This window comes from Lynx canadensis, chromosome D1, assembly GCF_007474595.2.
Source record: "Lynx canadensis isolate LIC74 chromosome D1, mLynCan4.pri.v2, whole genome shotgun sequence".
NCBI classification, from domain to species: Eukaryota; Metazoa; Chordata; class Mammalia; order Carnivora; family Felidae; genus Lynx; species Lynx canadensis.
The window spans coordinates 112,160,325-112,188,047 of NC_044312.2; the positions used below are offsets into that span (position 1 = coordinate 112,160,325).

General features: G+C 64.8%; 1 protein-coding gene across 1 annotated transcript; it reads right to left on the reverse strand.

The window, feature by feature from the left end:
• Positions 1-3,390: 3,390 nt before the first annotated feature.
• FGF3 (fibroblast growth factor 3) lies at positions 3,391-10,821 on the reverse strand. Its single transcript, XM_030333859.1, has 3 exons — positions 10,602-10,821; positions 8,456-8,559; positions 3,391-3,759 (listed from the first exon to the last, which is right to left on the reverse strand). Exons 1-3 carry the CDS (start codon positions 10,819-10,821, stop codon positions 3,391-3,393), a joined length of 693 nt encoding a protein of 230 aa, XP_030189719.1.
• Positions 10,822-27,723: the final 16,902 nt, after the last annotated feature.

The window sequence follows — 27,723 nt, forward strand, 5'->3', positions numbered from 1 at the left end:
AGCCCATGTGGCAGGGGGAGAAGCCAAGGCTGGGGAGAGGCAGGGGCCCATTCTCGCGATCGATCACGAGACCACAAAAGCGGCCAAGGCGGTGTTTGGATCGGCAGGTAGAAATCTAGCTGCTGCATCGCCTCTGTTTCCACCCCAAAGTCTCCTGCCCCCTGAGTCCCGTTTGGAGGGGCTCACACGCAGTCCTGCCTGTGCTCTCAGGCACAAGTGCGGGCCGCCCCGGTATTCCAGTCATTACAGTCGGAGAGGGGACGGGGGTCAGTTCTAGAGGGTGCCGCATCTGGCTCAGCCCCGGGACGTGGCCCCGGCAAGGTCACCCTCGGATGGCTGGGGGCTAAGTGTAGACCTACGGTTCACCTTTGCAAGCCCTTCCGCTCCTGGGAAGGCGGGAGGCCTCTGAACCTGCCGAGGGGCTCAAAGACCCACTCCAAGCAGCTGAAGCTCGGTCACCCAGAGGGGGGCCGCCCACGGCTGGGGCTCAGGGGCCAGGCAGCGGGCCCTTGGTTTCTTGGCTTCACACGGATGGGGCCACCTTTTTCCCGGGGCGGCTGAGGAGTGGACGGGTCCCGGGCAAGCAGAGCGGCTCTCGCCCTCCGAGGCCACCTGCGGCCTGTCCTGTCAGCTCTGCGCAGGCGAGGGCGCCCGGCTGGCCACTCCCTAGCGATTCTCTTTTCCCCTAATTGACTCAGCACTGCTCACCGGGCACCTTCGACGCGGCCAGCTCTCGACTTTTGGCGGGAGGCCAGTGAGACCAGCAACGCAGCTCGGGCGGTCAAGACATCGCACTGGTTTTTTTGTTGTTGTTGTTTCTGTTTTTGTTTTTATGTTTTTTTTTTTTGTTTTTTTTTTTTTTACCATTTTGTCCACTTTTAAGCGTACAATCTCACGGAGCTAACCACTTCCGCAGGCTTGCATGACTTGGAAGCTCTGTCCCCATTAGACACTAACTGTCCCCTCCCAGCCCCGGCGCCCACCGTCTGCCCTCTGTCTGGATAGACGTGACTCCTCTAGGGGCCTCGTGTGAGTGGATCACACAGCAGGTGTCCTTCTGCGGCTGGCTCGTGTCGCTGGGCGTCCCCTCCTGGTCCATCCCTGCTGTGGCAGGGGTCGGCCTCTTTCCTGGAGGCTGAATGCTACTCCACTGTGTAGATGGGCCGCACCTGGCGTCTCCAACCATCTGTCACCGGACATTTGGGCGAGCCCACCTCGCGAGTGTTGCGAGCACACGGCTGCGAACGTGGGGGAGCAAATGCCCGTCGGAGGCCCTGCTTCCAGCCCATTCGGGCGTACCCCCTAAAGTGGCCTTGCTGCGTCCCGTGCTAATTCTGCGTGTGACTTGTTGAGCAGCGGCCATCCTGTTTCCCAGCAGCTGCCCCACTGGTAGCCCCACTCCTGCTGGCTCTCCGCCCAAAGTCCCAGAGACCCTCGAAAGCAAGGACCCCGCTCAAACCCTCCCCCTCCCCCTTCTTCCTCCCCCCCGCTTCCCCCTTGGCTGGGCAGGTGCGGGTGACAGCAAAGGCATGAGAGGGAGGTAGGTCGTCATCACTGGGGCCTCTGGGACGCCCTGTCCTGGCTCACAAGGCATCTTCTCATGGGGACGTGGGTGCCCGGTCTCCAGCCTCTGCCCGCCCCACGCCTACAAAGAAGGGGCCAGGCCAAATGGTGAAACCCGAAAGCGGGTTCATGAGACCCCACTCCCATCCCGATTTCCTTTCCGGGGGATCCTACCTGTGTGCCCACCGCCCCACCCCCAGGAGGGTCCCCAGGAGCCTTGTATCTGCCAAGAAGAGAAGGGGGGAAGGACGTGATTCACACACGAGCTGCAGTAGAAGCAGAGGGTCTGGGGCCTCCTTGGCGCGCTGGGGTCTCAGACCTTCTGTGCTGGTGGGCTGGGCAGTGTGATGTCCCCGGGGGGGGGGGGCCAGGGCAAGAGTCACGCCCTGTGACACCAGCCCAGTGTCCTGCAAACATGCGACTTGGACAGAAGGAGGCCGGCCAAGCCTGACGTGGGTGGCCTGGCTCCCTGCCTGGGTGGGGGGGCCAGTGCCTCCTCCCGCAGGGGCACCGGGGGCCTCCTGGGGACAAGGCCAGCTGTCCCCGCTCAGGAGGCAGAGCGGAACAGGGCAGCGTCTGAGACTGGCCCTCAGCCCCCCGCCCAGGAGCTGCTGCCTTCCCACCTCTCCCATCCAATCTGTTTTGGGTATTAACCCTGAGCCCCCGAGCGTCGCCCCCTTTGTTTCGGGGGCATCTTGGTGCAGGGTGGGTGCGATGTGGCCTGGGCAAGCTCACCTCCCGAACGTGCTTCCTCGTCTGTGACCCCGGGGGCCACGCCGGGAACCTGCAGCATCTCGTTCCATACCCCTCACCTCTCCCCCTGCAAGGTCTGAGAAAAGCGAGCCACTGCCTGTGCCCTCTGGCTCTCACCCCGGCTAGCCTCAGGTGACCCCACCCACCGCCATGGTGGGGGCAGCAGGTGCACGGCCTTTGCTCCTCTGGGCCCGGCAGGTTGCAGGGGTGAAGGAGTTCAGGGAGGCTCGTACCTGGCACATCGCACAGGTGCTTAAAACTGCCCACGGAGACACAGCTTCACGATGGAGGGAGTTTTTTTGGGGGGGGTTCCAAACAAAGGAAACCCGTCTCTCTCTCTCCCCACGTGCAGGTGCACACACGCACACACTCATGCATGCACGCGTGTGCCCCCACGGGCACAGGAACACACACACACACACACACACGCATCAGCCTATGCTTTCCGTCCGCACGAACCACCTCTTGGTTTCGACAAACAGCCGCTTTCCAAACCAGGGCATGAAAACGCATCGTTAGCCCTATTCCTCAGGATACGTCTTACGTCTGAAAAGAGCGATTTGGCACGGACGCGGTCATCGTCGCAAGCAAACAGGGTTCAAGGAAAAACGGCAAGGGTCTCCCCGGGCTCAGGCTGCGTCGCAATCTTTCAAACAGCTTAGTCGAATGCAACGCTTTAATGTTTCGGTTACACAGATGCCCCCGCGACAGCAGGCTCCCCCGGGGGGGGCCGAGGGGGCTCCGGGCCAACGGAAACCCACACGCCGCCCACGTAAAGCGGCCCTCCCTGCCCGGCCCCCCTCGGCAGGCGCTCCCTTCCGATCCGACCGCGCTGCAGAGACTCGCAGAGGGCCGGGAGGCACACGGCAGCCGGGCAGAGCAGGAGAGGGACGGGGGCAGCGGGGAGCGTCCCGGAGACCTGCCGTGCCTCGGTGATCGGCTGTGACGGTGGGCACTCGGGCACCGGCCGGCCCGCACCTGCTGGGCCGGGTCGGCCGGGGGGCTCGGAGCCGGCCTGGGGCCAGAACGTGGACGGCCTTCCTCGGCCGGGTCCGGGGTGGGTGGGGGGGGGGGCTATGCCCGGCCCCCCCGGCTCCTCTTCCTCTGCCTCCACCGCCGCCGCCGGGGCTGGGAGCCCTTGCCGGGGGGCCTGGGCGGGCCGCCGCGGAGCCCGGCCCCGCTCTGGAGCAGACGCACCAACTCGTGGTCCTTGTGGTCCAGCACGCGGGGCAGGAACAAAGAGGACTTCTGCGTGCGGCGCGTCTTGAAGCCCCTGCGAGGCCGGCCCTTGCCGTTCACGGACACGTACCACAGTCTCTCGGCGCTGGGCTGGCGCTGGGCCCCCGGCCCGCTGGGCGCCGTGCGGTACAGCCGCGAGGCGTAGGTGTTATAGCCCAGCTCGTGGATCCGCTCCACGAACTGACACTCGGCGCTGTAGCTCTCCTGCAGGGGGCCAGACGCCTCGGTCAGCCGCGGGAGGCCCCGCGCTCGAGGCCGGCGGCCGGGGTCTCAAAGACCCCCCGCTCCTTGGCGGGGCCCCCCTCCCCTCCTTCCTCCCTCCCGGCGCGCGGCCAGCACCGATCTGACCCGCTCCCACGCCCGGGCTGTGCCCGTTCCCCCTCCGGGTCCGCGGCCTTGACCTTCGGGGTTCAGCGCGAGGGTCTGCTCGTTTCCGCCACGGTTTCCTGAGCCCCCGGGCGTTGTGGCTCCCCCAGCCCTGTCCCCCCCGCCGCAGGCACTGACTAGGGAGGCATCCCCGGCACGGGGACGCGGGGCGGTGTCAGCAGAGCGGACGTGGGGCCTGCCCGAAATCTCCGCTGGTGACACGGACGTTGGCAGGACGTCTGGACACAGGGAGAGGACGGCACCCCGGACGCCTTGTGAACAGCGTGCGTGCGAGAGAAAAGAAACGAATATTGAGAAGAGCACGGGAAGGATGGTTTCGTGGGGTTTTCAGGAGCCTGGCGCCTGCACGAAACTTGGCTCTGGGCCTTGAGCTCTGAGACTGGCCGCCTTGGCCTCGGGGCGCCTGCCCCATGCGTGTGGACCAGAAGCCTGGAGCCCAGGCGGAAGGTCATGAACCGCACAGACGCTGCTCTTGTAGGGCGGCTGGGGGTGGCGGCGCCCCAGCACAAGTGGGGGGTGCGCGGGGGCCTGTGTGGGCCTGGGGCAGGCTGGGGGGCACGGGCTGAGACGCGGGGCGCTGCCTTCTCAGAGGCGGGCATCTGGGGGGCGAGAGGCACAGACTGGTAACTCCAGGGGCCTCCACCAGCGTCCCCTGGGCCGCCTCGTGGGGCGCCCCGGGTCGAAGGGGTGGGCGTGCCAAGCACCCCCAGGGCGTCCCTCCTCAGCCCGGGGCCCAGGGGCAGGGCTGGGGGACGGGCAGAGCTGGGCAGAAGGAGCCCGAGACCCTCATGGTCTGTCTCCATCTGTGGAGGGGAAAGGCGGCTGCTACCGAGTGGAGGTGGCCCCAAGGGCCGCAGGCCCGTTCTCAGGGGGTCAGAGGCTGGTCAGAGCCACGCCCGCGAAGTGGGCAGCGTGTGACCTGCAAAGGGCACAGGACGCACGATGCTCCAGCACCAAACACCTGTCTCCCGACGACGTGTACGTTCAGAGGGAAGGGGGCCGGGTTCTAGCTCTTCCGGACCTCCCTGCTGTCCCCTCTGCTGTCCCACCCTTCAGGGGATGCCCAGAATGCCCCGGGTCACAGTACAGACGCCACGGACAAAGACCAGCCTCCGCACCTTATAGACGGGGAAACTGAGGCCCGGGGTGGCGGCAGGCCCCAAATCACGGGGATGTGGCACCGTTCTGGTCTGCGTTCAACCCCCGCCTAGCGTGGGAACCAGGGGCCGTCCGGGGGTGAGCGGGTGGGCTCCGGGCTGACCCCCGTGCCAGGCGGCTACATTGGTGCCTGGCCCCCACGCTAAACTGTGAGAAACTCAGGGTGTCGTAGCCCACGGCCGAGGCCATGAATCAGGAAGCCAGAGGGCGGGCTTTCTCACTGCAGGGGCACTTTGTGGGGCAACTGAAGGGACTCAGTCCTGTGAGCCTCAGAGAGGGAGGAGTTCAGGCCCTCCGAGGGGGGTCCTGGGGGGGCGCAGAGTTTGCATCTTGTAGGGGCTCCCAGAGGGGTCAGGAGGCCCAGGAGGAAGGTTAGCAGGGCCTCCAGGTGCCCCAGCTGGGACTCACAGCGGCCACGGTTCCCGAAGCCTCGCTGGTTCCTCCGGCTGTCCCGCCCCAGACCCTCTCCTCCACAGGGACCTCCCCCCAGTCCCCCCCACCCACTGGTGCCACCTGCTGAAACTCTCCTTGAAACCGTCCACCTTGGGGAGGCTGCTTTTCCTTCGCAGGCTCCAGAAAAGCCAGCCTGGGGCAGAGCGTGGCTGTGGCCGGCGTGGCTGCGACCCCAGCCGGTTCTGAGCCCCAGGGCACCGGGCAGGGGGTGTGCAGGGAGGGCGGCCGCAGGAGTGAGGGGAGGCTGGCTGAGAGGTACCTTGCCCATGAGGTGACACCTGGAGAGTCGTTAGGGGAGAGGTGGGCCCTTTCTAGCGGGCGTTTCTGATGGGGGCACTGCAGTCGGGCAAAGGCACGGAAGGGTGACCGGCGTGGCTGGTCCTGGGGAAGCGAGAGGGGTTCAGGAGGGTACAGGGGTTATGGAAAGATGGTGGAAGGGAGGAGCCGAAGGCGGTCCGGGCAGCTCCTTTGGGGGCCGAGGCACCCCGGTGGTGACGTGTGGGCGATGGGGAGCTTCTGGAAGCCATGACAGGAGCGGATCCACATGTAGTAAGATCCCGATGCATATACCCAGCAGAGAGTGTGACATATGGATGCCCGGGGCAGTGGTGAATGAAGGAATGAATGCCAGGGGGATGATGGATGGATGGATGGATGGATAGGAGGGAGGGAGAGAGGAAGGAAGGAAGGAAGGAAGGAAGGAAGGAAGGAAGGAAGGGGAAAGGAAGGGAAGAAGAAAGGAAGGAAGGAAGAAGGGAAGGAAGGGAAGGAAGGGAAGGGAAGGGAAGGGAAGGGAAAGGAAGGGAAGAAGAAAGGAAGGAAGGAAGGAGGAAGGGAAGGGAAGGGAAGGGAAAGGAAGGGGAGGGAAAGGAAGGAAGAAGAAAGGAAGGAAGGAAGGAGGAAGGAAGGGAAGGAAGGGAAAGGAAGAAGAAAGGAAGGAAGGAGGAAGGGAAGGGAAGGGGAGGGGAGGGAAGGGAAGGGAAGGGAAGGGAAGAGAAAGGAAGGAAGGAAGGAGGAAGGGAAGGGAAGGGAAAGGAAAGGAAGGGAGGGAAAGGAAAGGAAGAAGAAAGGAAGGAAGGAAGGAGGAAGGGAAGGGAAGGGAAAGGAAAGGAAGAAGAAAGGAAGGAAGAAGAAGGAGGAAGGGAAGGGAAGGAAGGGAAAGGAAGGGAAGGGAAAGGAAGGGAAGAAGAAAGGAAGGAAGGAAGGAGGAAGGGAAGGAAGGGAAGGGAAAGGAAGGGAAGGGAAAGGAAGGGAAGGGAAAGGAAGGGAAGAAAAAAGGAAGGAAGGAAGGAAGGAAAGAAGGAGGGAAGGGAAGGGAAGGGAAGGGAAGGCGAAGCCGGCGTTGTCAGATCTAACCAATAGCAGCCACAGGTAGACTCTGACCCACGGGGATCCCCCAGGCCATGCTTTGTGCTGTCCCCCAAAGCCCTGGGCCCGGGTCCCCCATGGGAGACGTGGCAAAGGCCTTAGGCTCCCCCTCCGGATTCAGCCCTCCCCGCCCGATCCATGAACTTGTTCAGTGCGGATGATGGCCTTCGGGACCGGTAAGACCGGCACCACCCCTGCAAGGCGACGAGAACGCCTCACCGGGGCCCCTCTCCATAACGGACAAGGGGCGTCTGTAGATGGCCTCAGGCCACTTGAGGAACAGAAAATCAGTCCTGCCCGCCGGGCACCAGGGGCACGGGGCTGAGGCTTCGGCGAAGCCACGATGCCCCTCAAGGAAAAAAGTCAGGCCAGAGCCCGGCCTGAGGGCACATCCTGAGAAGCCGTGACGTCGGGTGTCTGCAGACTCTAGAAGCACCTGCGGAAGAGGCTGGGCGCCAGGGGGGGTCCCTCCCCCCAGACACGGCTTCTCTTAAGTGGCCCCTGAGGCAGACAAAACAGCTGGGCGCGTTCCAGCTTTTCCATCTCCTTCGGCAAAACGGCGGAAGGTCTGGGACGAGACGGCAGCTTAAAGAGGGTTTTGCTGATCACACTTTGCCCAGCTCCCCAACCTCTCCGGGCAGGGAGAGGCTGGTGTGGGTCCCCTGCAAAGAGACTGCTGCACGGAGAGAGGGAGCTGCGGGGAGATGGTCCTCAGGCTGCGTCGTCTAGGTTACCGTGGACGGAAAACCTCTCATTGCCCAAGGAGGTATCAGCCGAACTGCGCGTAATGACTAGTTGGAGACGGCAAATTTCCTGCTTACACGCGTTTTACTCCATGCGTCCCCACCCCTGCCCTTGGGGGAAGGACACCGCCAATGCCCACAGAGTCACCGGACCCTTTTCTGTTGCGGAGGCCCCAGGCTGTGTAGACTGGATTCCGAATCTGGGTGCCTGGGAGGCGGGCCCTGTGGTCCTTCCTCTGTGTTCCGGCCTGAGAACGAACAGCTCTCAGCTCTCGCCTTCCCATCCCCGGGGGGAGGGCTGGCTGTGCCGTGCCCTGCTTCCCTCTCTCGTCCCCCCAGGAGACCCCTGGTTGAGCCCGCAGAAAAGCTCTGCCCGGCAGGCAGTCGCGTGGCACCCCACGGCTCACCGGGTCTATTTATTTCAGTGGAGATTCGGGGGACAATCTCTGCCTCGCTCTCAGCTACCGTGGGGGGAAGGGCAGCGATGGTGAACAAAAATGGGTGGAGGGGCAGCTTCTAACCAGCGACACTGGAGAACATAAGACAAGTGTGACCCCGTGGGGTCCTCCCCGGGGGTCCGTGCCCCAAGGCAATCACACGGGCAGCCGCCACCGACAGCCGAGGCCGCCCCGGGCGTCGAGACCCCGGGGCTTGAGGCTGTGGTTCCAGCTCGGGTTCTGCGGGTCCCCGGACAGAGCGTTACACTGCCCATGTCCCCTCTGTCCCCTAACGAGTGGCCAAGGGAGATGGCCGCCCCATCCACGCCTGCCCACGTGCGAGATCGGACTCACCGAAGCGTACAGCCGTCCTCTCTTGTTCATGGCCAGGTACCGTCCAGAGAAGAGCCCCTTGATGGCCACGATGCCCACCTCCACCGCCGTGATCTCCAGGATACCTGGGAACGGTGTGAAGGCGTGTCACTCCCCGCGCCCCCCACAGAGCCCCGCGCCGAGGGGCCGAGGACCCCCTGGACCCGCCCAAGCCTCGCCCAGGCTCGGGGAGGTGAGGGCAACACACACTTAAGCGGGGCGGGGCGGGGGGGGGGGTTGACTCGGGAGGTTGAGGGAAAGGAGAGACTACTGGATGGGAGGCAGAGCCCCGGGAACGTCGGGGAAGGCTTCTCCGACGAGAAGAATTCCGACACGGGAGGGGAGGAAGAAAACTGACATTGCTACCCGCTGACTTGCCGGGTGCGGGGTCTCTCGGGACACGGGAGCCTCTCAGCCACCCGGCGAGCCGGCTGCGCGATCCGACAGACAGGCCAGCTGAGACGGCCGGGGTTAGGAGACTTTCCCGAGACCACCCCCACGTGGGCGAGCCGGAGCTCCAACCCCGGCTGCGGAGAGCGGTGCGGGAGCTCTCCAACCGCATTGTCTACACCCCACAGCATCTGAGGAGTCTGGGGCAGGGGTGAAGCCGGGGCTGCTGCGCGCAGGGCACTGAGGGAGCCACGGGAACTCACTGGCAGCGGGCCTGGGCAGCAGGTAACTGTGCAGGGCAGGGTCCAAGCGCCACAGAGGACAGTAGCAGGAAGCGGGCTTAGACGCCGGTGGGCACAAAGGGAAGCTGACCTGGGCTGTCCCATCCCCGCTGCGCGGAAGGACTTTAAGTCTCCCCTAAGCTTCCTTCTGAACGCAGGAGTGCCTTTTCATCAGAGGTCCTGCAACAAAGGCCCCGGTGGGGCCGTTGTCCCCCCCCCCCCGGCCCCCCAAGGGCTCCAAGGGGCTCTGGAGCCAAAGCGATGCCCTCTCCAGGGCCCCCAGCACAGCAGCAATCCCAGGGCCAAGACGCGGGGCCATGCAGGCCGCGGGCCTCTGGCGTCCGTGGGACGCAGCGGGGGCGGAAGGCGCGCCGAGGGCGGCGGCGCCGCGTCGCGATGCGGGACAGGGGTGGCTGCGCACCGCGCGCTCCTCTGCCCCCAAGCTGCCTGCCTTGGACGCTCCAAGGATTCTGATGCTCTGCGGGAGCCTGGATTTGGAGAGAACCGGGGCGTTGCTGGGAAGGGAGCGCGGGCGCTCCGGGAGCCCCATCCTGCGGCCCCCGGGACGCCCTGGCGACAGCTCGCCCCCCACGCGCGGCTCCAGAGGCGTCCTCCGAAGGCGCCTTCCCGGGGCTGCGGCTTTCCTCGCGGAAGCAGCGGTTTCCCGCCGCCGCGCGGCTTCCTACGCTCGGCGCGGGGGCGAGCGCCGCGGGCTGCCACACAGGACACCGGGTCCCCCCCCACGCTCCCACGCTCCCCGCTGCGTCCCTGCCTCGCCCCGAGCTCGGGTCTCCCGCTCCCGGCCAAGCGGAGCTGCTTCGGCCCCCGGCCCCCGCGCTCCTCTCCCGGAGGCTCAGCCCGAGCCCGGGTCCCCACGGCCAGAGGAGCCAAACCCCGGCGCCCGCGGGGCTCCCGCTGGAGCCCGATCCGGGCCGTGGGGCCGGGCGGGAGCACACCTGTGCCCCCGGACCCGGGCGGACGTCCCTCCGCGCGCCTAGCTCGTATCCCGCGGCCGCACACCGAGGCGGCGCCCGCCCTGCCTGTCGCTCTGCGGCCGAGGGCGGCGGTTCGGGCCCCGGGAAATGACTCTCCCGGCGGCGGCCGCGCTCCAGGAGGGCGGAGGGGCCGGCGGGGCGCCCCGGGGTCGGCCCGAGGAGGAGAGGTCGTCAAAATAGTAGGAGACCCTACCCGCCTCGTCCGGCGCCTTTTCTCCCACCAACTCACGGGGCTCAAACTTGCCGGGGCCCCGGGACCCAGCCGGGCGGGGCGCCCCGGGGGTGTCTACCGCGCGTGCCCTCGGACGTGACCCCCCCTCCCCCCAGCTCCCCTCGCGCTCGTCTCCCCGACGTCAGGAGGCGGCGGGGGACCCCGGCGGGCACCCTGGGCGCGCCAGGCCCTTCCGGACCCCGCTCCCCCCCCCCACCGGGGGCCCCCGCCGCCGCCGCCTCGACACTCACTGTAGGCGCTGTTTTCCAGGCTGCCGTTGACGCGGCCGCTCGGGTGCAGCTGGAGGTGGTACTTGGTGGCGCAGTAGAGCTTGCGGCGCCGGGGCGCCCCGCCGAGGTGCTCATAGACGCCGCCGCGGCCGCCCGCATCGCGCCGCAGTCGCGCCCCGGGGCCCGCGGCCGGCCAGCCGGGCTCCAGCAGGTTAAGCAGCAGCAGCCAGATCAGGCCCATCGTGGCATCGCGCCCGCCCCGCGGCGGCGGCGGCGGCGGCGGCGGCGGCGGCGGCTGCAGGCGAGCGCGGCGCCCATGGAAGGGGCGGCAGCGGGGCCGGGGCGCTCGGAGCGCGCGGGGCGGTGCGGACTCGCGGCGAGCGGGGGCGGGGCGGGAGGGAGCGGGGGCTGGGGGGGAGAGGGAGGGGGGGCAGAGAGAGAGAGAGGGGGAGAGAGGGAGAGAGAAAGGGAGGGAGGGAGGGAGGGAGGGAGGGAGGCACCTCCTTTAATTTTCACCCGGGATCCGGTGAAATTTCCGTTGCTGCGCACAGCGCGGGAAGAAAAGACGGTGCGGCAACAAAAGGCCGACGTGGTGCCCGGGCGGAGGCGCGGGAGGGGCGGGGAGCCCGGCGGGGCGCGGGGTTCGGGCCGGGCGCCCCCCGCGCAGCGCCGTCGAGCCGCGGCTCCGCGCCCCCGCGCGCCCTCCCGGCTCCGAAAGGGCCCTTCCCGCCCCGCCCCGCCCCCGCCCCCTCCCCCAGGCCAATTATGCCTCCGAAAATTATAGACCGAGGCCTCGAGGCGGCCGCCCCAGGCCCTGTCACCCCCTCCCGCCCCCCATCAATCCCCCGGCACAATGGGACCGCCGCCGATGACTGATGTCCGCGAAAACAACTTGCGGGGAAGTCGCGCTGGCGAACGCCCATTAAAGGAGGCGCATAATGAAGGGGGCCGCGGAGCGCGGCGGAGGGGAGGGCCCCGGGGCGCGGGCGCGCGTGGGGGACCCCGGGGCTGGGTCTGCGCCCGGGGCTCCCTGCTGGAGCGCGACGCTGTCCTGGTGGCCCGGGGCGGGGAGGGGCGGCCCGGGCCGGGAGGCGCTTTATCCTGCGGCGCCCCCCAACCTGGCAGAATCCGGGAGGGCGAGGCTGGCGCACGTCGGGCGGCCTCGGAGGCTCGGGTCCCAGCAGCCGGCCAGAGAGGGGGCTGGGGAAGCGGGAGGGGGTCGGGGGAGCCAGAGAAAAGAGGCACAGCGACAGACAGCGCTGGAGAGCAAGAGAGGCCGCCGCGAGAGGGGAAAAAACGGGAGAGCTGGAGACAGAGAGGGAGGGACAGACCGCCAAGTGGAGACAGAGCCGAGGGAGCCCGGGGAAGATCCGAGAAAAGCTGTAGGAGTCTGGTGACCACCGAGGAGGGAGACGAAAGCCATGAGCGGGGGGCAGGAGGGGGGGTGGCGGCCATCCCTGTCCTGGGGGAGCAGCGGCTTCCGGGTGGCCCCTGGCCCGAGGGGGGACCCTGTCCCCTAGGGACCCCGGTGAGGAAGGGCTTCAGACAGAGTGTTGGGGAAAGCCACAGCCCCCCTCCCTTCTCTTGCTCCCCTGGCCTCCACCTCCGTCAGGCCCCTGGCCAGCAGCCAGCCAGATGGGACCCACAGGCCCAACTCAACAAGAGAGCTCACCCACGGGGGCCGGTGGCCCGGGCTGGCATCCCTGTTCTTTCTACCAGCGTCAAGGTTTGGGACCTTGGTCCCCCAGGGGAGGGACAGGTGTGCAGGGCACCAGGGGACTCCCCTGAGCTGTAGGAACTAACACCCCCCCCCTCCCCCCCGGGACGTTTCTTCCCGCCCTGGCCTAACACAAACAGAGCCGTCCTCAGTGAGCCCACCTGAGCACGCTCAGTGCCTGCTGGGTCCCGGGTGTCATTCTGCAGGGCATCACCCAGCGCCTCAATCCCTGGGGAGGTGACTCCTGGCCAGAATCTGTCTAGACAGAGCCCGTGGACAATCCGAAGACGAGGCCACTGATGGTCGGAGCCCCAGATTCTTAATGACAGTGCCTGCTTTAAGGAGCCCCCGGGGAAGCCCCCAAGCACAGAGCCAAGAGGGGAGCTTACTCCCTGGAGCTCCCCCCACCCCCCAGATCTGGCCTGGGATGGCACACACGAGCCCCTCACTACACATTCCCGGAATGAATGAATGAACGAATGAATAGCCGAGCCACTTCCTAGCCATGTGACCGTGGCCGTGTAGCATCGCCCCTCGGAGATGCTCGCTCCTTGTGTATGAAATGCCTCAGAGGTGGTAACACCCAGTGGAATCAGCCGTGCAACGTCCCTGCCACCCTACCAGCTCCGAGCCTGCCCCACCCACAGGACAGCGTATCAGCAGGCACGCCGGGACCCACAGCTGTCCCTTCCGGAGGCTCCCGCTCACCACGGGCTTTCTGTCAGTGTCACTTCTCCAAGGCGGCACGGCTCCCTGGGCTGTGTTCTCTCCTCTTCCCTGGACCCTGGCGTCGGCCTCTGCCCTGCAGTCAGACGGAGCTGCGGAAGACCCACCCCTGCCTTCCCCCACCCGCGTCGCCTTCTGCTGGTGCTCACGGGACTTGCCTGGTTGCCTGCACGCCAGTCCGCCGCCCAGGCCTTTCCTCCAGGCTCCGGGCCACGGCTCACCCAGCCTCTTCGTCTAGAGCTCCCTGCGCCCCCCCCCCCCAAACTCCCCCCCAGGGTTTCCTGGCCCAGGAAGCCCCCGGACACCTCCTCGGGCCTGGGCTTGGGTCCCGACGCTCAGGCCCAGCCGAGGGAGGGGTGCCCGGTTTCGTGGTGCTCTCCTGGCACGGCAGGAACCTCACGCACAGAGTTGGGGTGGGCGGCTGGGCTGGGGCAGCCACAGGACCCACGCCGCCACGGGGACCTGGGCCCCTCCCCCGCCAATACGGAACCATGTGGGGGGTGGGTAATGCGGTGATAGCGACCCTGTTAATTGCTTCCAAATGGTCACCGCTGCCGTTTAACTAATTGGTCTCTTCCCGACCCCAGCACGGGCACCCCCGGGCCTGGTCCCAGCCTGCCTCACTACGGGCTCCCAGTCCCCCAGATCTCTGCTCTGGGTGCCCTCACCCCTGATCACCTCCCAGCCCTGTCGGGTGCCTGGGTCACCCCCTGTAACCCCACCCCCACGCCTCCAGTCCCTTACCCCGGAAAGGGAGCCAGGGAAGGGGAGGGGACAAGGAGCAGTGTCCTGTGATGTGGTCCCCGCCCGCCAACTGGCGTGACTCTCCTACGCGGTGCTGGCTGCAGGCCCCCAACTCACTCTAAATTAGGCCCCGCAGGAGCAGTGGGAGAGAGACGGGGCCCCGAGCCCGCCTGCCTGGAGCTGGCGGGCCCTGAAGGCCTACAGACAGTCCTGCTCGGCCCCACGCGGGGAGGTGAAGGGACGTGCCCAGGGTCACACAGCTGGGGGCCCCGGGTGGGGAGGCTGGGATCGCCATCTGTCTGCCTCAGCCTGGGCACCTGGCCCTCCTTCCCCCCACAGGCTGCGGGGTCCCAGGGCCTACGCAGGGGTGGGTCTTTGCCCCCGTCTCCCCTTTTTTTTGCTTCTGGCTAGGCTGTAAGCCGGAGAGCAGCCCGGGTGGTACTTACGGCGGAATCTCTGCCCCCAGCCAGGCCAGGTCTCTGCCTGGGAGACTCCGGGTGGACCGGCTGGCCACCCTCGTCACTCTTAAGGGCAGGGCTTTGGCCCAGCACCGGCCGGGAGCCCACCAGTTGGGGGGGCGCCTAACTCTCCTCTGATGGTGGCAAATGTCCCGGGAACCCTGGGCTGCGGGGGCTGTGGGCTGTCGGCCCCCGAGAGCGCTTGAACTCTGTGCACGGACAGGTGCGGGACCCCCGCTTTCCTACGTGCCAGTAGCACCTCGGGTTGGGCCCGGCTCCAGAGCGGCGGCGTCACGGGCCGGGAGCCCCCCAGGCACCCAGCGGCTCACCGAGGAGGCAAACGAGACTCAGAGGGGTCTCTTTTGGGGTTTTTTTTGCCGCCTGGAGGCTTAGCGATGCCACCACCCAAGCTGGGTCTTTTGAAAGTTTCATTTCTTCCCATTTTTTTACTTTAAAGAGCTTTACCGAGATAGAGTCCACACCCCACCATTCGCCCACCGAAAGAGTACAACTCAGGGGCGTCTAGTTTGTCTGCACAGCTGGGCGAATGCGTCACCGGGTCTGTCGTAGAAGCTTTTTCTTCTCCCCAGAGAGAAGCCCTTGCCTTCAGTTATCAGCCCTACTCCTCGGCCCCCCCTCAGCGCCTGGCACAGGGCATCCCACAGAGCAGCCGCCGTGACCAGGCGCGTGGCCTCTGGCCTCCGTGTCCTGTGTCTACGGCCTCCGTGAGCCCCAGCCTCCTGGTCTGCGGGAGGAGGGACGGTAACCCCCTCTGCCCGCAACGACCTGGGGTTAGGAGGGTCCACTCCCCACCGCCACCCCGTTGAAAACCCAAGTAGAACTTCTGACTCCGAAGCCCAATTCCTAACAGCACACCGTTGACGGGTAGCCTCGCCGACACCACGAGCGGCCGAACGCGAGGAACACGGGTCGCGGGCGTCAGGTGCATCGTAGAGCCTGTTGTTACGATTAGAGCGAGTTAGAGAAAATGGCATCAGGAAATCACGAGGAAGAGAAAACGCACGCGGGGCCCTGTCCCGTGTTCATACACAAAGCGCATAGAATGCGGCCCCGTGCGGCCCAAACCGGCGTAGTCCGAGGGCCGGCTGTCCTGGGCGTGAGGGTTCGAGAGTGACCACTCGAGTCAGTGCGGCTGCAAGCGGTCAGGAGCCGGCACCCCTGCCCGGCGCCGGGAAGGTGGCCGCGGGGACAGGGCAGGACGTACGTGCTGGGCACGGCACGCGTCAGCTCAGGCTGCTGCCGGGGAGGTGGGTGCGTCTGCAACAACCAGGGTTCACGGTGCCACAGTCCTGGAGGCCGGAGACCCGAGGTCCGGGTGTGGGCAGGGCCGGGGCGTCCCGAGGCCTCTGTCCTTGTGTGCGGACGGCCGGCCTCTCCCCGTGTCCTCTGGGCGTGTCTGTGTCCCGATCCCCTCTTTCTGTGATCCCACAGGTCTGGGATCGGGACCCACCCCGGTGACCCCGTGTTACCTCGATCACCTGTGGAAACACCTGTCTCCAAACGCAAGTCACAGGCTGAGGCCCCTGGGGCTCAGTCTCCTGCTGTCCCCTGCTGGGGCGGAGGGGCCGTCCCCGTCTATGGCAGCACCATCCCGTGTGACACGGAGGGCAGGGGGCAGGGAGGGCGAGCCGAGCTGTGGGGGGCGGGCCAGGGGAGGGCAGAGGCGCGTAGGGAGAGGCGCTGGCAGGGAGGACCCCTGGCCCCCCAGGGATCAGCGCGTTCCCTCTGCCCCTTCGGGCCACCCCTCCTCTCCACACTTCCCGGCTCTGCTGTGACCCGAGTCTGTCTGCCTGCGGGGGGGGAGGCCCTTGCCACGTAAGCACAGGGGCCGGCATCGATGGACGGGTGGGTTCCAGAATTTTCCAGAAGCCCCACTGTTCATTCCTTGTCAGTCCCTGGCCATTCCAAGCGTCAAAAAGGCAGGCAGTGTCTGCCCTTCGCTCAACACGTCAGGGCTCTGCAGCGTCTGCCTCTGTCCAGAGGAGCTGGGACCTGGGCTGAGCTTCCCGAGAGTGAGTTCTGGGGGCAAAGAGCCGGCCTGGTCGAGGGGCCTGCGTCCCGGGGGACCAGCCGGGGACGTCCCAGCCTTGGGGATTCCCCACGGTGGGTGCCCTCTCCAGTGGATGCCGGCCAGGGTGGGTCCTCTAGACCGCGTCCCCGCGGGCACGGGAGATTTCTGGGGACGCGCCCTCCCTTCTGCCTATGGGTCAGGTCGGCCGCACCCGCTCCACAAATCAAAGTCGAGCCCTTCAGATGTGGCTGCCCCCAGCCCCCCACCCCTCCCCTGCACCCGATTTTGTGGTTGCGGGCCCGTGCCCGGGCCAGATGGGCCCGTGTGGCCGGAAGCACGGTCCAGCGAAGGCGGCGATGGCAGCGAGGGCGGGAAGGAGCGGGCCAGGCACACGCTCTGTGTTGAGTCCGTTTCGCTGCCAGTGCCGGCATAGCGGGTGGTGGAACGGTATTGTCCCGTCCCTGCCGGCCGGCAGGGCGCACTCCGCCGGGAGTCTCTGTTCCCAACAGCGACGGAGCGGGATCTCTGGAACATTTGACTTGGCAAAACTCCAGAGAATTTGTAGACTAGAAACCCGCCCCCCGCCCCCACCAACGACTCCCCATCAGAGCATAGCGCTGCTTCTAAATTTGTTCTGAATGTTTATTTTTTTTTTTAATTTTTTTTTCTTTTTTCAACGTTTTTATTATTTTTGGGACAGAGAGAGACAGAGCATGAACGGGGGAGGGGCAGAGAGAGAGGGAGACACAGAACCGGAAACAGGCTCCAGGCTCCGAGCCATCAGCCCAGAGCCTGACGCGGGGCTCGAACTCACGGACCGCGAGATCGTGACCTGGCTGAAGCCGGACGCTTAACCGACTGCGCCACCCAGGCGCCCCTGAATGTTTATTTTTTGAGAGATGAAGAGCGTGAGCAGAGAGAGAGGGAGACACAGAATCCGAAACAGGCTCCGGGCTCCGACTGCGGTCGGCACAGAGCCCGACGCGGGGCTCGAACTCCCGGACCGCGAGATCGTGACCTGAGCCGGAGTCGGACGCTCAACCGACCTGAGCCACCCAGGCACCCCATGAAGAGTATACTTTATTTTTTTTTTTTATTAAAAAATTTTTTTTTACGTTTATGTTGAGACGGAGAGATAGACAGAGTGCGAGCAGGGGAGGGGCAGAGAGAGAGAGGGAGACACAGATCTGAAGCGGGCTCCAGGCTCCGAGCCGTCAGCACAGAGCCCGACGCGGGGCTCGAAGCCACGAACCGCGAGATCATGGCCTGAGCCGAAGTCGGACTCCCCCGACTGAGTCCCCCAGGCGCCCCAAGCGTTGCTTCCTAAAAGGCATTTTTTCACCCTGGAAAGACTCTGTCCAGCCGGTAGGACTGTCAGGACAACGGTCAGTGACCGAGAGTGGGGCTCGGGCACGTCCTGCAGAGGTCCTGAGGGACACCGGCCAGTTCTGCAACAATGTCTCCTTGCTCTAGGGACCCCCACGAAGTTCCAAGGGGGCGCCTGGCTGGCTCAGTCGGCTAAGCATCTGACTCCCGATCTCGGCTCGGGCCATGATCTCGCGATTCATGAGTTCGAGTCCCAAGTCAGGCTCTTCGATAACAGCCTGGAGTCTGCTGGGAATCTCCCTCTCTTTCCTTCCCTCCCCTGCCCTGCTCACGTGCTTCCTCTCGCTCTCAAAATAAATAAACATTTTTAAAAAGGAAAGGAATTATGCCCAAGAATGTCCACTGCACCATCAGGGAAGCACATGAAACCAGAAACGACCGAACCACCCCCACGTGGCCGGTGAGGGAGACCACACGGCAGCAGCGTGGCACTGGGCTCCCCCCCCCCCCCATCGGCCACCCACCGCCCGTGTGAGCTTGGGCAAATGGGCCTCGGCAGGCTGCGGCCTCCTCCTCTGTAAAATGGGGTTTGCGACATGGTTCTCGTGGGGCTGAGATGCGCCGCCGTGGCAGGCGCTCCCCCGCGGCCCCGAAAGCCGTGCGTTATAGACCCGTGCGGCGCTCCTGGGGGACACCCAGGCCCCTAGACCACGCTCCCACCTTGCACAAAGCACTGACCCTGCGAGATGCAATTGCTCGACTCCAGGATGGACGGACGGACTGATGGGCTGAAGCAACGCCCCCACTTGACTACGAGGAGACTCCGGGGCCAGCACAGGCATGGCCACCTGTGTTGGAGACCCGCACCATGTAGCTAATGGCCTCGACGTCGTCCTGCCTTGGATTTTAAGTCCTTCGAGCAACGGATTGCGGGACAATGGGCTGCCTTCATTAGGCCGGTGGAAAGCGGGCCGTTCCCGGGCGAGTGTCCTGACTGGGCTATTGAGAGGTGCTGGGGGCCTCTGCCGGGGACGTGTACACAGATGTGAAGACTGTCTCTGAGCTACAGAAACATTTCCACTATGGGTGGCTAGTGGCCCTCCCGAAGGAGACATGCCCTGTGGCTCGGGGCCCCCCCAACCCGGAAGGTCTCAGCCAGCTCTCCGGCTCTCTGGCTCTGGGTGAAAAGCGGCACCAGAGTCCCAAGTACGAAACCCGCCCCGACCTTTGCCCCCTCACGTGGCACTGCTTCTGAGGGACAGGGACTCCTTCGGGGTGCGGGCAGGGGCCGGGCTGGGCTGCGCCGCCCCCAAGAGCACCCCACCTTTGGCCGGGACCAGGAAAGAGCTGCCGTCCCCTGCCATCCTGCAAACCGGCAGCCATTGGTCCCCCAGACGCCCTCTCCTGACCTGGGTGGCCGCATGGCACTTCCTATGGGTCGCGGGCGGAGGCGTGGGTGGGGTGTATGTGGTCCTCCGTAATCCTCACAGTTTAGGTCCCCAGTCCCCAGCTGGGACCCAGCAAGGCCAGCGTCTGGTCCCCCTGCAGTGTTCCTCTGCGAGCTGGGCTCCCTCCTCTGCAGAGCATGAGCGAGAGGGGGGGTTGCTCCCTGAGATGCACGGGAACCCCTTCCTCTGGCCTCCCGGCACGGTCCCAGCACTTGTGTATTTCAAATCCTGGAGCTGGGCAGGGGTGTAACCTCCGCCCAGTTTCCACATCTGAAAAAATGGGTACAGCCAGCGCAACGCCCTCGTGAGGCCGTGTGAGGATTGTACGTGAGGCTAGGGGGACACTGGTGAGAGCGCCTCATTTTCTCTCTCCGGCTCCCCCGGCCCCCCAGCGCCCACTCACCCTCACTGCAGCCACATGAGGATAACAGGAGTATGAACTGCCCCCTTGGGAGTCTCAGACGCACCCCGGGATTGCCACCGAGGGATGCCACCGCTGCCCCCCACCCCGAGGAGAGCCTTCTCCGTCACCTCTGCCTCCCCAGCCAGGCCCAGCTGCTGCTTCTGCTGAGCTCGGCACTCTCCACCCTTCCTCAAAGCAAAACTGACCAGAGGGCCGGAGTTCGCTGGTCCCCACGCCTTGCAAAGCCGCTGACATCTTTAGATGTTCCTTCCTCCCTTCTGCGCTCCTTCCTTTCTTTATTTTAATTATTTTTTTTTTAAAGTTCATTTGTTTTTGAGAGAGAGAGAGAGATGAGAGAGAGAGAGAGAGAGAGAAAGCAGACAGCACAAGCTGGTGGGAAGGGCAGAGAGGAAGAGAGAGGAGACAGATCTGAATCCGAAGCAGGCTCCGGCTCTGAGCTGTCAGCACAGAGCCCGATGCGGGAGATCGAACTATGAACCGTGAGGTCATGACCTGAGCCAAAGTCAGACGATCAACCGACTGAGCCCCCCAGGTGCCCCCTTCTCTCCTTCCTTTCTGCCGGTGCTTTCTCTGTCCCTCCCTTCCTCTATCTTCCCTCTCTCCCCCATTTACACACACACCACACACACACACACACACACACACACTTCAGGTTGCCCTGGATCTGTTTCATACCCTGAGAGCCTGGGCTGCAGGCCTTTGGAGCCATGACTCATTCCCCGCCTGACAGACCAGAGACCGAGAGCCCTCACTCCATCAGCCCTCGGCCAGCGGGGAGGAAGGCGTGGGGGCTTGGGAGAAGCCCGTGCGGTATGCTGTGGTGCAGACCAGGAGGGAGAGGGGGACGGCATCCCATGGGAAGGCCCTCTGGAAGGCCAGCGTCTCCCTTTGTCCATTTCGGCTCTCCTTGATCTTGCTTTTTGGCTTCAACAGATGCCCGAGTGGCTTGGCCTCCCACTGGTCCTGGGATGGAACCCCATCACTGGTCCTGGGAGGGAAAGGACACTGAAGCCCGGTGCTGTACTGGCTTCTGAGGACCCAGCTCCTTGGGGACCTGCCCCCAAAGCACGGAAAGTGCAAGATGTCCCAGGAAGGGGACATTTGCTTGCTCATCAAAACCTCTTGCAAAAGTGTTCTCAGAACACCCAGACCTTAATTCCTTCCCGAAAAGAGCGTTTGTTGAGAGCCGGTCAGCACCTGTGTTTCTGTCCCCTCTTCATCGGAGCACCGTGAAGGGTGATGGCCCTCGAGGTGGCTCGAGAGTACGTGTTCAAACTAGTGGCGCCATCCGTGACAGACTCTGAAGCCAGACAGCCCTTCGGGCCGCCGATACCAGCCACAGAGGGCACGGGCCCACCTGGAGACCCCCCTCCCCAAGCCGCCCCCGGCAGCTTCCTCCAGAAGCACAGGGTAGGGAGCCTGGAGATGTGGCTGTCTTCACCACGAGCACTCGAGGCTCCGTTGCTTCCAAATGTCCAACAAGGTGTCCAGGCCAACGTGAGTCCGCCCGATGGCAACGCCTCTCTTAGACCGTCTGTGAGACCAAAATACATGGGCTGTTTTAACCGCTTCCGAAGTTCCGCTTCCCCCCAGGCCGTGAGCAATGCACCGACAAGGACGGACGGGCTCCAGGGCTTTCCTGGCCGAAGGCGGGGGCAGGGAAAGCCAGCCAACGTCTACGACCGCGGAGAAGGAGGGTGACAGAGGTGAGTGACGGCAGCCCATCGGGGCCGTCAGGGGTCGTGCGGGGGGGGGGCGCCCTCTGTGCCCGGGCAGGGCCAGGAGCCAGTGCTCCCGCTGAGCCACGTCGGACCCTCACTTAACCACTCAGCAAGCGCCACGACCCCTCCAACCCTCCACGTCTCTCAAATCGCATCATCTCTCAAGCGGTTCCCTGTTGGGCAGCAACCTCTCGTTCACGACCACTCTCTGCGCTGTGCCGCCTCCGAGGTCCACGTCGCCGACCGGGTGGGTGCTGCTTGCTCCACGGACGAGGAGACTGAGACACAGGAGGTGACCGCTCTGCGGAGCGCCGTGCGGCCCGTACGTGGGTGAGCCGGGCTTTGGGTGCGCCCCCTTTCGGATTCACCATCAGCAAGAAAGAGAGAGCCAAGCCTGCGACGCCTTTCCTCCGGATTTGATCTGTAGGCGCCCGCAGTCCGCCCAAAGGTGGCACACCATCAGCCAGAGACCGATACGGCGCCTGGTACACAGAACGTGCCCTTCGGAGCACTTTATGAACAAGAACTCGCTTACGGCCTCGTCACTACTCTGGTAGACAGACATGAGGAGTAGCCCATTTCAGAGACCGACGAAAACGGAGGCCCAGAGAAGTCTTGCCGGCAGGTGCTGAGTGGCCGAGGGACAGAGCCGGGATTCAGGGGCAGGGAGCCGGACCCCCCAGGCTCTCTCAGAACTGCCCAGTGGATCTCGAAGCCCTAGGAGACTAAGCATTGCAAAGGTGGGGGGGGGGCTCTTGATGGACAGCAAGTGAAAAACAGCACCCAAACATTGCCACGGCTCTTGTTCGCAGCTAGGGGATGAAAAGAGAGACACGTTTTTATAGGAAAGGACGAACCCCTATGTCACCTGGGGCAGGTTTGGCAGGGGGGAGGCAGACACAAAACCGACACAAGACTGATGGGCACAGAGGAGTGGGGTGGGGAGGACCTCTTCCTCTCCCGTCACCCATCCCATGTCTCTAGGACAAAAATAACTCATTTCCCCATGAATGGGTTTCCTGAAAGTGTCACTTCCAAATTCCTTTGGGATTCTCCGGCTCACTCAGGTGCGGGTGGAGGGCGTGGGGGCGGGGGCCACATTGCCCGGCTCACCACCGGGACCCGGGTAACCAGACCCCACCTGCCTGCTCCGGGCAGGAGGCCGCAAGTGCAGTGTCCCCAGCAGTCCCAGCTCTGTCTGCGCGAGGGGTACGCGGGTTTGAAGAGTTCGGGGACACTCAGGGGCTTGGTGTTAGAAAACTTGGCCAGAGCAGAGCCAGCAGAGAACTTCCGCACTGGGCATTTCACAGCCCTGGGTTCTCAGAGGCCCCCTCCCTCCCAGGACTGGCCGGCCGACGTCTTGGGAGGAGTGGAGAGACCCGTCAGGCAGGACCCCGCAAAATGCCGACCTGCTCCGGGGCCTCCGGCACCAGCGTCCCGGCCCTCCCGGCACCTGCGGCCCCAGGAGTGGTGGCAGGTGGGGGACGGCAGGATGCACCCTCCTCCTGGGCAGCGGAACTGCACCGCCCCCCTGGTCACGCAGCGGTGGGCCGGGCCAAGCTCACCGCATCGCAGCCCAGAGGACCCCCCAGCGGCCGTGGGCCTGTTGCTGCTCAGACTACCCTTCAAGGCAGGGGGGGCTGGGCTGCGCTGGGCCGGGCCCCCTGGTGCCCCTCCTGCTCCCTTCTCGGGAATTTTCTCTTCACCGTCTCTACCTGCTCACTACCTCATTCAGAGTTGAAGCCAGAGGCCCAGAGAGGGCAAGAAACTCGGGATGGTCACACAGCCAGCCGGTGGGACCCAAGGGGCTCAGCCCCCACACCCCAGACTGGTTCTTTGTTAACAATGACGGCAGCGATGACGTAGCCGGGCGATGATCCCGTCCCCACACCCCCGTCAGAAGGGGAGACGGACAGGTCCCAGAAAGTTGAATGACTTTCCCAGAGTCTCACTCTCCTGGGGTGCCGGATTTGGACCCAGGCCTGCTCCCTGGCTCCTGTCCCCCCCTGGCCCCCCACCCCCAGCCTTTCCCTGGCACGCTGGTGGAAGGTGCAGGGCAGGAAGGGGAGGGACCAGGGGGTCAGCGGAGCCCTGCGCAATCCCTCTTCAGAGCATTCTGGACTCCAGCCCCTCCCCGTCGCCCATTTGTCTGGTTTTAAAAGGAATACTGCGAGCCTTTAAAAATCATTCCTCTTCAAAGCCATGGAGGGGAAAAGGCTCGGGAGAGGCAGACCGTCATTGTGAGTACCGGGAGAACTTTACTAAGTACCTGAAATGGTGGCTAATTGGGGCCCGGGACCACTTTCAAAGAGCCCGGGGGGCAGGGTAGCCCGAGCGTGGTCCCGCCCCCACGGTCCAGTCACGTCCTGGCTCCAGTCAGAACGTTCTGGCTGTGGTTTGGGAGACCACAAGGCCCCCCCCCCCTCCCGGAGAGCCCCCTGAGCTTGGGCTCAGGGTGGGGGCTGTCCTGGGAGCCGGCTGGGCTGGGGGTTGTCATAAACACTAGCTGACTTTCCCCTGGGTTATCCCCGGGGCTGCCCTAATCGAAGACCACACCCACCTCGGAGGCTTCAAGCAACAGAAACTCATTCTTCCCCTGTGTCTGGAGGCCAAAGTCTGAAATCACGGTGTGGGCGGGCTGAGCTCGCCTCTGGGACGCTCTGGGGAGGGCCCTTCCTGCTCCCCCAGCTTCTGGGGGCTCCGATGGCCAGGGCCCTCCAGCCCCGTCTCCCTTGTCACACGTCCTTTTGTCCTGCGTGGCCGCCTGTGTCTCCCTTTTCTCTTATAAGGACACCCGTCACCGGATCAGGCCCACCCTGCTGCAGAGTGCCCCCATCTCAACTTGATCGCATCTGCAAGGACCTTATTTCCAAACCCGGTCCTGTTCTCAGCTTCTGGGGGTTGGCACTTGGAGATACCTTTTAGGGGGACACGATTCTGCCCCTACATCGTAAGACGCCACCACGGCGGCCTCACGGGCATCACTGTAGTGAAGCTTTTGTGGTGCAACGGCCGTCCCAGCTCCTCTTCCACAGATGGGGAAACCGAGGCACGGAGCCCTGGGGTCCTATGCCAGCCTAAGCACCTCGACTGACTGTAGGACAAGGGACTGTGAGCCCCCTTCCCAGAGGGGACAACGGGGCACATCAGCACCCTGTCTGTCCGGTGCCCCGTATCTCTAGCCACGTGCCTCGGGGAGTAGGCGTGAATTCCTGAGGCAGAACGGGACAGACTAGGATTCTGTGTCTCCCCTCTCTCTGCCCTCCCTGCTCGTGCTCTGTTTCTCTCTGTCTCTCAAAAATAAATAAAACGTTAAAAAACAAACACAACTCACCGATCTCGTTATTGGAACACGTCTGTGTACATCTGGACAACCCGGTGTGCAAATCTGCGTTTCAGCTACAAGTTTTAACAAACCCAAATGCACATGAAGCGTCCCCGGAGACAATTCCACGTCTGGCTTGCGACGCTCTGTGAGAGCAAAGTGCACGTCCCAGATTTTGGAGATTTAGTGCGCAGGGGAGAAGGTAAAATGCCTCGTCGACATTCTTGTAGCCGCCACGTTTGCCGTGACGACCTTGTTTTGGATGTGCCAACACACATAACATATATTATTCCATCAGTCCCCCCCCACCCCCCCCCCGTGCCTCTTTCCTCGTTCGAGTGTGGCTGCCAGGAAATGGGACCGTGACATCATTCCAGTTGGACAGAACCGGTCCGGATCAGCGGTTCTGCACGATCCATCACCGACTCCCAAGTGTCCGGGCTGCAAAACGCTGGCATTGGGGTGGGGGTGTGGGCTGCAGGGACCCCGGGGCTGTCGGGAGGTGCACGCAGAGGGCTGGCCGTGTAGCCTCCTCGTGTCCCGAGCAGGAAAGCCTGCCCCGTTGCACGGTTGGGTAACCAACAGCCCAACATGCGGTGGCTCATGGGGCTCGCTGCTCTGCGCTCTCAGATTCTGCGAGTCGGGAACATGGACGGGACCCCGTGGAGACGGCACGTGTCGTCCCCCCGACGCCTGGGCCTCCGGCGGGGAGACCAGGAGGCTGAGGGCACCCGGATGCCTGGACGTGGAACCTTCTAGCGCCTGGCGGGGGTGCTGGGCTCCCCTGGGTCTGTCGGAGGTCGCGCTCCACCGGGAAGGGCTGCGAGAGAGAGAAGGAGGCGGGGGCCGCGTGTCCCGTTTTGTGACTTCACTGAGTGATAACTAACAAACGCACAGAGTGAGGACGGACAGACACGTACCTCCGGGAGGGGTCCCAAGAGCCACACAAGGAGCACGCACGTCCCCTCGGAGTTAAGCCTTGTCGTGTGTGGTGAAGCGGGATGCGCCACCGCGAAGGGTCCGCGGTCCCCGCGATGCGCGTCAGAGCCTCAGCGCACAGCCTTCCAACTGAACCTGCTGCCTCTCCTGCCCCAGCCTGGCCACCGCATGGTTCCTCTCTCCTCCACGGCCTGCTGGTAGATGAGCCTCCGGCCCCCATTCAAGGTTTGAAGGGGACGGATAGGCCCCCCCCCCCCCCCCCCAGCGGGAAGCTTCTCAAAGCCTTGCAGCCCTGTCTACAACCTCCCGGGAGGCCGGTTATAGGGGCCACGCACACCCAGCACCTCCCCGCGCCAGGGGCCCCTGAGCCAACACGAGGGGCTTCCCAGGCCCCCGGGGACACGCGAGAGCCGGCCACACCACCACCACCACCCGCCTTGGCTCGCAGGGCATCGTGAGGCTCCCCGTCCTCTTTCCGCCTGGTGGGCGGGGTCCGTGGGCCACCCCGTCCCGCCCAGAGGTGGATCCGCTAGGACAGGTCGCGTGCGCCTGGCATGGCCGCACAGCACCGTCTTCCGTGGTCGGGCACAGACTTGATCTGAAGCTCCCTCGGCCCCCGGACCCTGAAGGCAGGCAAGCCACTCTTTCCCAAACCGTCACCAGCCGGTTGGTTTAAACGCAGAGAATGACAGCTGTCTCGGGGATGATGTAAGCGAACGGCTTCGCACATTGCCCGAGACGCAGCAAGGTCCGCGAACGTTGGCCACGATCCCCCACGGGAAAGACCGCGGCCGGCCCCGTGGTCGTCCGGTCCGTCCTAAGTCCCCAGCAGCAAGGTGTCTGCCTCAGGGAGGTGACCCAGCGGGACTTGCAGCCTCGTGGACAGTTGACCCGGGAGTCCTCCGATCCCCCGTGTCCTCCCCGACAGCGGGACGAGCCTGCCCGCCCCCGGAGTGACCTCATCGGGTCCTCTGGAGGAGCTGGGACGGGTTGGACCTCCGTTCTACGGAAGAGGAAACTGAGGCTCAGGGATGTGAGGTGCTTTGGCCTCGTCACTCGGCCCCTGAAAGGGAGCGCTGGGCTCTCCCGCCCTCATCCAGCCACGAGTCAGCCCGAACCCGCCAGACACCCATCAAAGCCATCGTCGTGGAAGGACGGAAGGACCAGGCACAGCCCCGGACCCTCCCCCCCCCAGAGTGTCCTCATCCGGTCCTTCGACAGGAAGGAGCCCAGCAGGGGCCCGAAGTGAGCCAGGCGGTGGAGCCCAGGCCTCCCAGCCGGGGTCCGAGCCGGATCTGCCCGCTTCGTCCCTGGGCCACATGCTTAGCACGCAGCCAGCAGGTGGGCGCAGCGTGGCCGTCCTAAGGCATTGTTGCTTTTCGAAGCCCCGAGCGGGCACCGCCTCACAGCTCCCTGTGGGGTCTCCATCCTGCAGACCAGAACCGGAGGCACAGAGAATGGAACTGATCGGCTTCGGGCCCCACCTAGTGTCATTTCCACGCGGGCCCTGCACGGCACAGCAAAGGGGAGGAGCTGTCTTCTCTGCGTTGCCGGCCCGTGGAGAGTCCCAGCCCGCACCGTCTCCAGGCTCCTCCCTGCCGGTCAGGCTCCCCCCGAGCTGGGCTAGAGACCCGCCAGGTGCCTCTCTGCCTGGAAGCTTCTGGCCAGAGCGGCTTCCCGCGGCACCCCCGTGGGAAGGCTCCAGAGCTAAGGGCAGGTGGCGAGCGGCTGCGTGCGGGGGTGGGGGTGGGGGAAGTCGGCAGCCGACCCCTAAACCCTGAGACGGCAGCCCTGCTCAATGTCGTCCGTAAGAGGCTGGGGTCACAGGCCAGTCCGTCCCCGAAAGGGAATAGTCCTCCTGGGAGAAGAGCCTCCTTTCAGCGGTTGAGCCCGAGAAGGCCTCACCGTTAAGGGGCCTCGCAAGGAGCGTCACCTTCCCACTGCCCCCGGCCCCCCCTTTGTTGCCGATTCCCACTTAAAATATCAAAGCTGCGGGCCACAATGCCCCACTGAAAGCTGAGTCACCCAGGATTGGTGACACCAGAAAACCCCTCCCGCCGTCTTGCTCCGGGCCCCGGGCTCCTAGCTCCAGATGAAAAGGAAATCCCCAGCCATGGGTGGGACGGGGAGGACCGGCGAGGCCCAGCGCCACATAAAGGGGCCTTGTTCCCCAATCAAAAGGTCCCGAACAAAAAGGAGAGGGAAGAAAGGGCCGGGGGCGGGGGGCCGCCTGGAGTCTGGCACACCTTGAGCGGCACGGTGCCCGGCCTCCCCCGCCTCTCG

What these genes read in the sequence shown, in the direction of transcription:
- FGF3 (XM_030333859.1), bottom strand. Translation starts at nt 10,821, where the DNA reads ATGGGCCTGATCTGGCTGCTGCTGCTTAACCTGCTGGAGCCCGGCTGG. An exon ending in CCTGGAAAACAGCGCCTACA is followed by an intron (nt 8,560 to 10,601) that starts GTGAGTGTCGAG and finishes CACCGTTCCCAG; the next exon opens with GTATCCTGGAGATCACGGCG. An exon ending in GAGGACGGCTGTACGCTTCG is followed by an intron (nt 3,760 to 8,455) that starts GTGAGTCCGATC and finishes GGCCCCCTGCAG; the next exon opens with GAGAGCTACAGCGCCGAGTG.